Below are 10,706 nucleotides of genomic sequence, written 5' to 3' on the forward strand. Positions count from 1 at the left end.
AAAAATACAATGTCTATTTGGATTAAGAGCGACAGTCACTTGTTTTTACACACGCACACGCACACGCACACACACACGTACGCACACACACACGTATTTATACCGATTTAACATTTTTTAAATGACTGGATTGTTTGGATTTTTAACACTTTTAAGTGATGATCTCTTTTTTATTTCGTTACTATTGACGTGAAGTGGGAAAACATGAACCAAACTACCATTAAAAAGAACGAGATTACTTACGAACGCACAACTTCAGATACTCGTAAATCAAGAACGGGGCTTAATGCAACACGTATGCATTCAAGTTGGATCCACTCTCAAATTCGGCCGGGACAAAAATACAATGTCTATTTGGATTAAGAGCGACAGTCACTTGTTTTTACACACGCATCTGCGCGCGCGCGCGCGCACACACACACACACACACACACACACACACACGCACACACACGCACGCACAAGCACGCACGCACACACACATACATACATAAATGGCTATCGATTCGATCTCGCAACCGTCCGCTAGTTTTTAGTGCGGGGGTCGAGTGAAGAGAAGTGATATTTACTTAATCTTAAGAACCGCTTTAATGAACAACTTGCGCGCCGATGTAACACCCCTGTGACGTTAATCGTGAAAATCCGAGTAAGATACGGATAAAAAAGAACGGAAAAGTGACGTTTGAGTGCAGTTCAGAATGTCATTTAATTCGAATGGGTACGGGGGCACATCAAACGGACCTGTATCCACTCCAATTGTGGCACATAAGCTTTTAATAAGTATTCTTCGCTTTTGGGGAGGCAATTAAATTCTTATTATACGCAAAACTGAGATATTTAAGTCAGTAAAATGTGAAAGAAGAAGAGGTGTTTTCGTCGTGGTCTGGCAACCATTAAGTTTTGTACCACTTCGTCGAGTGATGTTAGCTTCCGAGGCTACACACAAACTGTTCGGGAAAAATCTCACCTTTCTCGGTGGGGGTTGCATCCTTCTTTCTGGACATAAAAACTACACAAAAGAGTCCGAAAGTTTATTGGGGAAAATGGTCCAAGTGCTTCGACGACGACTGTGGTTGAAAAAGAAGAATGATACTCCCGGGCGGCCACGGTTGTCAGTCCGTTAAAAAGTGAGCCAGAGTCCCGCTGATGAAAACAGTGCTATTGCTTGCGGTCCCGGGGAGCAGACCCACTAGATATCGCATCAAGCGAACGTGATGACTTAAACTACTTCCGTGTTTGTCTTCAAAAATAAACGTGAGCTTGAACGTGCTACTTCCGCGTTGTGTGTGTGTGTGTGTGTGCATCACAACAGACACATTTGTGGAACTGATGCACGATATTTGAAAACGTATTTTTCAAATGTAATTTCAACAGAAGGCAGCAAAATACCAAGACTGACTTTGGGGCCCCCAAATTTATTTCTTATTATAAAAAATTATTACAATTTACAATGGGATGAAACAATTGATTAATAAAATATATTTTAACACTGTTAAATGTCATGTACCTTAAATACAGTTTAAACATTACTCTATTGTGTTTTTATGACATAATATAGGTAGAAAAATCAGATGAAACAATTATTCTTCCATAAATGTAGAAATAAAATATACAAGTTGTCATCCAGTGCAAAATAGATGAATACCATCTCGAGTACATCCAAGTTATCATGATAACACATTACACAATGCAGTCCTCAATTTGTCGATAAAATCTACAGTGTGCAAACGGTCTTCACAGCCGGCTTTCGCAGACCTTTATTGGTTCGGAGGTTTTTTGTCCGCAGATATTTGGAAAGGTCACTCTGCAGAAATCCACATGTAGGTTTGTAAGAGGAAGGGGGGGCGGGGGGGGGAGAAGAAGGATGAAGAAGAGCACAATGAAGGGTTAAGTGTCACAGGGTAAATCAATATGTGTTGATTTGAACTGTGTCAGAAAGCAACTGATGCAAAATAAAAATAAAAAATACAATATCACACCTTTGCCTCTTTTGCATATGTTGAAGAGTCTCCGGGAGCGGATGTCCAAAACTCTCCGGCAGGAAGAGTGTGGCCAGGATTGACAGCATGGCCAGAATGCCCAAGGTGATATAAGACAGGTACTTGAAGAAGATGTCTGTGCGGTACCGACATAATAGTAGTGACAAAGTCATAGTCAAAACGTCAAAGTCAAACTGAAAGTTGAGAAACCACCCTCACTCAGCTGTATTATAAAGGGCGCGATGCAGCTTCCCGTTCGTGACACCATGAGGCAGAGCCCGGATGCCGTGTTCCTCAGGCTCGTCGGGTACAGCTCGGCCGTGAAGGCGAACAGCAGTGACGTTCCCGCCGTGGCGCCAAACTTACCCAACATCTCCAAGGCCACAGCCAGACCGAGAATACCTGAGGTTGAAAGGGCAACGACAACAGTCCAAGCAAGAATTGTGCCAGTGGAACTATGACACACACTTAGATGCTGAAGGAGCACTACTGGTTTTGAATTACAGCAGATAGGGACCCTTGCTCAACTTCCATGGGGCTCAAATCTTTTGCTTTGGTGTGCTGCTCACTCTGAGGCACCAGCTGGATGGAAAAGAGCGCCACGCCCATAATGAGGAATACGGCTAGTACGGCCATGCGCCGCGGCAGGTATCGTATGGCCAAACTGCAGCTCAGGTACGCCGGAACCTCCACCACGGCAGACAGGAAGCAGCTGATGTACGGATCTGAGTGGAGCTGTGATGTGTTCAGGGACAGGCCGTAGTAGCAGATGCTCATGCTGAACCTGCAAACGTGACAGTTCGCCGTCAACACTTGGCTATACAGTAGTTGCGGTGCTTTCCTGTTGGGTGTGAACTCACCACACCCAGCAAAGGAGGCTGGTTGTCATGATAGTGCTTCTTTTCCTCAGCAGGTCTGAGACAGTGTAGTGCTCCACTGGCCTCTTCTCGCCTGCCTAAAACAAATTGAAGGCCTTAATTTTATCCGCTAGCTACTCACCACCTGCCGCTAGCATCTTTTAATCAACGAGTGAATGTTTTTCATGCTTTTTTTTTGTGTGTGTGTGTGTGTGTGTGTGTGTGTGTGTGTGTGTGTGTGTGTGTGTGTGTGTGTGTGTGTGTGTCATTGCCGTTTTATTTTTTATTTTTTTCGTCATTGTACGTAGTTTTCATATGATCTCCAACCCGGAATATCTGGGATAGTTAGCTATTGGCAACTGCCACTACCGTTGACTAACCAAAGGTTTGTTTTGTTTCATTTTGTTTTGACATTGGTGTTTGTCATATAAGGACTACAGTATACGCATTGAAATTTACGACGGCAGTTCGACATGCCTTAAAGAGCTCCTATCGAGTTACTATAGCAACCGACCTCGTTCATGTGAAGAGAACGTGTCTTAGTTACTGTTACACTGGCCTGCACTGTTTCCGAGCGACTAGTAAAGAACCTCTGTTAAACACAACTCTCTTGAGTGGACATTTTCAATAACATTACAGTGTTCTTATTCGCTGTCCTGCTTTGAGTATCTTCGTGGCAGCAAAAGTCAAACTTGCTTGCAATTTGGAATCGTCAAAGATCTTCTCCGGTGCGACCACTCGGTTCATCTTGGCGGCTTTTCTCACGATGGCCTCGGCTTCCATCACTCGACCTTGAGACAGCAGCCACATGGGAGACTCTGGGAGTACCCTGTCACACCCAAACAAACACACACACACACACATCCATACAAGTACGCACACAGACACACGCAAACACACAAATGAAAGATGAAAACAAATGAATGAATCAAAAAACAGAGAGATGACAATTCTACTTTAGTCCAGCAGTACTTGTACAGTATTTGTACTACATTACAAGTCCTTGTGCCTACCACCACAGGGGAATGCAGATGAGACCCGGCACGCCGATGGCCACCAGCAGCATTTCCCAAGTTCGGATGAAGTAGGCGAAGAGGGGAAGCATCATGTAGCCCAAGGTGAAGCCCAGACACACACCCGTCGACGAGTAAACTACCCGAGCGTTGCCCGTGAGGATTTCTGTGCCTGTGCCAGCAAAAACAATTTGTTTGAATTTTGTATGGTCAAATCTTTTGGGTCATTAGGAGCAATTACAACCCCCCACCGACCCACCTACCACCCCATCTGAATTGTGCTTTATTTCACCATATAGCGAACAAGCTTTTCAACAGTTTGTTCCCCCAATGCTGTAAAATATTATACCCATCACATAGCAGGATACGTAGTTGGAGATATTGCCAAGACCGTTGCAGAAGAGAAGAAAGCAGAACACCTCCCAAGTTGGCGCAGCAATCTGGACCAACGTGAACACGGCCTGAATGATTATGGTGGTGAACAACACCGGTTTACGGCCAAACCTGGAGGAAAATGAACCAAAACACTCAGTCTCAAAGAATTACCTTGTACATAGTTCCTTTGAATTCTAAATCCCCGGTATGTATGCCTACTTGTCAGAGATCACTCCGGAGATGAAGGACCCTCCCAGGACCCCCAGGAAGAAAATGGTGGTGGTCAAAGGTTGTTTCCAACGGTGGCCACACACCAAGTCGTACTGGAAATGCAATTGACAATGTCACTCCACCGAAGCCCTTAAAAGTCATCAACTCAGTATCACCCCCCCGACCCTCCACATTTTAAAGATGTACACGTCTATATGTGGGAAAAAAAAAAAAAAAAGTGACCTGGGAGACCACGGTGGACTGATAGATCTCGGTGCTGTAGACCCAGCCGTCGACACAGTCCTCCTGTTGGAGACTGCTCAGGTTGACGTCGCGGCCCGGCAGCAGCCCGCCGGCAGAGAGGTTGCGGAGCACGTCCAACCTGTAGCGGCTACAGCGGCTTGGCTGCAGCTCCCCGTCCACCACCTACCAAAGTACAGACACGAAAACCTGAATACGTTGGTGTAAATGCTGAGACACGGGCATTCATGCGTTATGGCTGAGCATTCATTTTGTATGCGAAACAGAATCAGGGAAAAACGTTGTGAGATCAGGATTTATATGAACAGCAATACAAAAGTTCATACAATCCAGCAGCTTCATTTTCTAGTGCGGATGCTAAGAAATCAACATTCGTTTGTGTAACCAAAACATGTTCACATCAGGTCAGGAGGTATTTTGTTTGAATTCATACAGTTTTTATGTGAATTCTGAGCAACACACATTTACATCTTAATATTGTGCATCATAACATGGATATTGCTTCCTATTCTTTGTGTGAATCCTGAGATAAACATTCATCAAACTTGCCATAACTGCCTGAAAGGAAGATTACACGATTTATACAGGATCCGGCAGGGTGATGTGTTACATTTAGCGCAAAAAAAAAAAAAAAAACACAGCACATTTTTAACCCCGACCTTCCTGAGGATAAGTGATTCGTATAATGGATGGTTGGCATTTAAACAGGGAGGGGTGTGTAGACTTTTTCTCTACACTGTAACCACTGAGAGGACGATCCATCCATCCATCATCCGAGCTGCTTATCCTCCATTTTTAACAAAAAAAAAAATACATCTTCTAGATTACTTTTTTTTTTCTCTCTTTGAACGCTGAGAGATAACCCGAGTAGTTGTGTACCTCCAGAGGTACTGCAGCCTGCTGCCACTCCTGGCTGAGGTTAGCCTCGGGGATCCGGCATCGGTGCCGGGGCGTATCGGTGAGGAACACAAACGAGAAGGAACCCATCCCGTTGGGCAGGATAGTGAAGCAGAGCAAGAAAAAAATAATCAGCTGGAAGCGACCCCACGTTCCCAGAAAGGCCACACTGCTATCATAGTGCTGCATGTCCGTGGAACTTCTACGGGGGAAATATCCAAGCAACTTGTCGAGAACATGTCATACAACGTAAAATGTAAGGTGGATCGCCCTGGTCTGGTAATGATTACGAAAGACAACCAACCTCCAGAATGTAAAGAGCCAACTCAGCCCCCACTGTCATATAGTACAGGTGAGGAGACTCATTTATTGGAAGCCGTGTTTAAAGTCCACAGAACACAGGCTATTGTGATTCTTGTGTCAATTGGTGTCAGGGAAAAAAAATACAGCTTCCCAGCTGTTTAAAACCATTACCTTGAAGCAACCCCATAATTCCCAGGAACTCCACGCAGCTATTGTAAGTTTTTTGAGGAAAATGTACAAACGCACAGCGATGGCAGTTACTTTTTTTTTAGCGCTGCCTAAAGCCGTCACTGTTAAAACCCCTTAAAGTTAGGAGGGCCCCGCCAAGGGCCCTCCGTCATCTGTCAAAACAAATCGCTGATGCATGTCGTCATGTGTGAACATGTTATACATCTTTTAAAAGCTGAGTTTCTGGAGATTTGAATGGTACCCTAAATGTTACAATTGTCAAATCTGAACCGAAGCTTGGGGAGACTTAAGCTTTGATCCTGTAGTGTTTTCAAGTCCTAATCAACATTCTAAATCCATTTTCAAGGCAGATATTGTGAAAAGAAATTAGACGAACATAAGAATCGCCTTTTTTGTCTGTTTTCGAACATCCATGGTTCAGTGACAGGAGCAGATTACACAGATTCTTACTGTATTGGAGAAATATTCATAATAATAACATTTTGAATATTTCAAAAAGAGACCAAAACTTTGCTGATACTCCAAATGGTTGAAGAATAGCTACAAATTTACTTTGGGTGCACCTTTCCATAGGCGTTTTTTGCAAAGTTGCCCTCGGTTTAAAGGGTTAATCGGGCAGGCCTATACTAGAGATGATTACAGTATCGATAACAAACCCCGCCCTCCCCTCACACCGTGTTCCTTGTTTAGTACATGTGAGGGGACTCATTTAGTTATTGTACCATGCAAGTTTAAAGTCCACAGAACAAAGGGTTGTTGGGGCTCTTTGATTGCCTGTGTCAGGAGTTGACAAAGATGGAATATTTTCAACATCTCAGTCATGAAGATGTATTGTACTTTCTGTTCAGTATGAACAGACAAACATGAAAGGGGAGGGGTGGAATCCACCTGCACTTGCGTTGTCCTTACACAAGACGGTGCTGTTTGACGCCAGGTTTCTTTTGGCCCTCTCTGGGCTGTTGACGTATTAGCATAACTAATTAATTGAATTAATCACTATAACAACTAATTAATTACATTTGAATAATAGCATTATTTCTTGTTTTTATTATGATGTATGATGTAATTCACCATAATATTTACTAATCAAATGAATGAATGTTATGAGTATTATTTACAATTTAATATACTGTATAGACTAAATGAAAATGCATGGATTAAATATATATAAATATCTATACACGCTATTAATTTATCATTAAAAAAGAAATTTTACACATGTGACACTCATATGTTCATTTTTATTATTATTTTTTAAACTTCATCCTGAAATGATATGGCCCATCTGTCTCTTTGAATAATCCAGTGCGGCCCTTGAATACTAAAAGACTGATCCACCAAATTTGCTGACTTTGTTTTCCCCCTTTTAATCTCCATGAGTAGAAGAAAGAATTAAGAACCATTCCATGGTGAAAAAAGGTTTTAAAAGATTTATCTCGGTGTCCTTTTTTTCCGATGACAAAAAAATATGAATTGAACAGGGGTGTGCGTACACTTTTTATACTCACTGTCCGTCTATGACGCAAATATAGACCTCATTTGTATAAAGGGGAAGCTCATCAGAGTAGCTCATCGCAGTGCAAGTGTCCTTTTGTCTCTCAACAGTCGTGCACGTCCCTTCTTTGTCCTTATCATCATCACATTGTGATGGAGTACAAGGTGGTGGAGAACATCTACCTGCTGGTGATCGTCACCCTGGTCAGCGTGCTACAGAATGGTGAGCGCCGCTTGACAATAAAACTGATTATTTCCTGATTTGTTTCATTAAAAAAAAATCTTTTTCAAGCTTTCTTTGCCCTCAAAGTGGAGAAGGAGTGCAACACACCTGCTTTCGAACGAGTATCCTGCGCAAAGTAAGCCCTGCTAAATTAGCATTTTACTACAACTACATGTATTCAAGTAAGCTTTGTATTTAGATTCAACTTTCTTGGACCCTTTGTGTCTAATTTAACATTTCAGACACTTAACAAGACTTCCTATTTCTTCAGCGGGAAACAGCTTGTGCCACTTCCTTTGGTGCAAGTGATCCAAATAGATGGCTAAATTCACTTTGGTGAAGGTGTAAAACCCCTTAAGTTTTTTTTTGAAATGTATTCATTTTTTATTGAATATTTTAAGTAGATCATACGTGCATAATGCTAAAACCGATTTTGGGTATGAATTTAATTAAAATTTGATGGAAGCGTGGCCCAGCCACAATGCAAAAAAAAAAAAAAAAAAAAAAAATCAGGAAAAGCCTATTAAAACATCAGAAGTTTATTTTGTGTTCATCAGGGGCATATTAAATGGTGGAAGGCGTGTTTTGACTCCCATTTTATATTAATTTGAATGTGATTGATTAATTCTGAACACAACCACGTCCCAGATATAAGAGGGTGTGCATACTTGTGCAACCACATTATCTCATTCCATTTCTACCTTTTCAAAAAGATTTATTGAGTCGGACAGGTTAGAGGTGACATTAATAGTGAATAAAGTTTTCCAAGGTTTGACCTGACATTTGATCAAGGGTGTGTAGACTTTTCTATAGTCACCCTATAAATAACTGTGAGTTTTATTTTGCCGACTCCCAAGCTACAATCGGCGGGCCCCAGTTTGAAAAAACACTGACTTCAAGTCCACGTTAACTAATTTCCTGTTGGTTGCATAACACGTTATCACTTTGATAGCATCTCGATTGTCATGCTATTACGTTGCACACTCGTGGATGGGCATGTGAGGACACCTGATTCAGAAGAGGGTATGTTTTTTTTTTTTTTGTTTTTTGTTTTTTTTTATGACGACAACATGCTTAGATTGTGTGAAATAAAGCCCTAACATGACAAAATGTAGAAACGGTGAAGCGCTGTCCAAACAATTGTATGCCAAGCTAATTCCCAGCATTGCCTTTGTGTGACTTCCCCGCAGGCGAAACTGTATGGACGCCTATGCCACCTTCCTTGCACTCATGTGGTGCGCCGGCCTGTGCCTCAGCCAAGGTCAATCATTAGCACGTGATATCACAAGCCTTTTGTGTTTCTGTGTGTTTATTTGTGTTTTTATTCACGTGTGGGTATGGGTGTACATGTGGGTGGTTGCATCTGTGCATTTGTGTGTGTGTCTGTGTGTGTGTGTGTACCCACACCTGCGAGTGTTTGTGCATCCGTGTGTGTCCGCATTTGTTTAAAAGTGGCATAAAATATGATTATATGCAAACATTTATGGATGACTCTCCCTACCGGGTGGGCCAACTCCATCGAAGGGAGATAATATTAGAAAACAAGGAAATGGTACACGGCTGCCTTTGCAGTTTCTCTATCGAGCATGAAACTATGTTGGCATCATTTCTCATTTGAATTGATGCTGTAGCCAACAACAGGGTATGACGTAAAATCAATATCAAGCTTCCTTACTGTTGATTATGTTATTGTTTTGCCAACATGAAATTACATTAATAATAATAATGTGTTTTCAAGCTCCAGCTGCATTCGCCGGCGTGGTGTACGTGTTGGTGCGTCACAAATACTTTCTGGGCTACATGGGACAAAGCTCACAGAGGTAATTTTTTTCCACGTTTCCAAAATTCCCACTGTCACCACAGTTTCATATTTTCCATAGAAATGATTCCTGTCGAAATGAAGACACATTTTCTGAATTTAACTTACACTTCAAAAATGTCACCACTTCATTCAAACTGTTGGTCTCATTGGAGAAACGGTTGTGGTCTTCCTGTTTTATTTCCATTTCCATGAAGTACTCCGGGCTACCTGTTTGGCAAACGCATGTTGTTTTTCTTGATGCTGATGTCCGTGCTGGGAATTGTCAACTACCTGGTGGCGCGCTACTGCGGGAGCGACTACAATAAAGATATGCTGGAGACCCTCACCAAGGCCGCCTCCGCATTGCTGCTCATCCCATAGCGGCATTAGCACCAACAAAGACGGACCCCACCAACAAGACCTTTTTTTGCATTTATTTGAACATGCAATAAAAACAAGTATAAATGCAGGGTGTTGACCGAAAAAGCTACAAAGTTGTAATTCGGTTTCCCTCCTCGTGGATTCCCAGGAGGCGGCATCCAATCACAGTGTACAAATGCATCACATCTATTATACAGTATTATGATAACAGTAACAACAGCATAATGAAGGGTGTTGACCGAAAAAGCTACAAAGTTGTGTCAGGTTTATCCAATTTGACACTCAGGAATAAAACACAAGGAGGAGACAGGAGACTCAATTCTGGTACCAGGAGGGAACGAGGAGAAGCGTTCGGTTTCAGTTCTCGCACGTCACACCTCCCGATCTCCCCCTTCACCCCCTTATTTATTGGGAAATCTACTACATAGGTGTGTCCAACCTAAAGGGTGGGGGCTGTTGAAGACACACTGAACTTGTTTGACTATGTGTGTGTATGTGAGTGTAAATTACGTACATCTGTACAGTGCACTAAGCATTCTTGATTATAAATGTGAGTACATAATGATTAATATATTTTTATTAGAAGCATAAGCGTTCTTCATTGCAGGCATAGTCAATTAATGATTGCAGGCATAAGCGTTCATCTTTGCAAGCATAATCAATTTATCATTGCAGGCATAAGCTTTCTTCTTTGCAAGCAAAATCAATCAATCAATCAATCAA

The 10,706-nt window shown here is 42.2% G+C and overlaps 2 protein-coding genes across 2 annotated transcripts; one reads left to right on the forward strand and one right to left on the reverse strand.

Annotated features, from left to right (window-relative positions):
* Nucleotides 1-1,295: 1,295 nt before the first annotated feature.
* Nucleotides 1,296-5,871, reverse strand: LOC109515625 (solute carrier family 22 member 4-like). Its single transcript, XM_019869534.1, has 11 exons — nucleotides 5,575-5,871; nucleotides 4,678-4,860; nucleotides 4,444-4,547; nucleotides 4,199-4,353; nucleotides 3,850-4,021; nucleotides 3,533-3,665; nucleotides 2,840-2,934; nucleotides 2,549-2,763; nucleotides 2,199-2,381; nucleotides 1,980-2,115; nucleotides 1,296-1,804 (listed from the first exon to the last, which is right to left on the reverse strand). The coding sequence occupies exons 1-11, from the start codon at nucleotides 5,779-5,781 to the stop codon at nucleotides 1,735-1,737; spliced, it is 1,653 nt and encodes a 550-aa protein (XP_019725093.1). The 5' UTR covers nucleotides 5,782-5,871; the 3' UTR covers nucleotides 1,296-1,734.
* A 1,767-nt stretch (nucleotides 5,872-7,638) lies between these two features.
* alox5ap (arachidonate 5-lipoxygenase-activating protein) lies at nucleotides 7,639-10,017 on the forward strand. The gene is made up of 5 exons (XM_019869541.1): nucleotides 7,639-7,801; nucleotides 7,871-7,937; nucleotides 8,992-9,062; nucleotides 9,540-9,621; nucleotides 9,818-10,017. Exons 1-5 carry the CDS (start codon nucleotides 7,732-7,734, stop codon nucleotides 9,981-9,983), a joined length of 456 nt encoding a protein of 151 aa, XP_019725100.1. The 5' UTR covers nucleotides 7,639-7,731; the 3' UTR covers nucleotides 9,984-10,017.
* The last annotated feature ends 689 nt before the right edge of the window (nucleotides 10,018-10,706 follow it).

The sequence above is a fragment of the Hippocampus comes genome, unplaced genomic scaffold (assembly GCF_001891065.2).
Source record: "Hippocampus comes isolate QL1 unplaced genomic scaffold, H_comes_QL1_v1.1 scaffold109, whole genome shotgun sequence".
NCBI classification, from domain to species: Eukaryota; Metazoa; Chordata; class Actinopteri; order Syngnathiformes; family Syngnathidae; genus Hippocampus; species Hippocampus comes.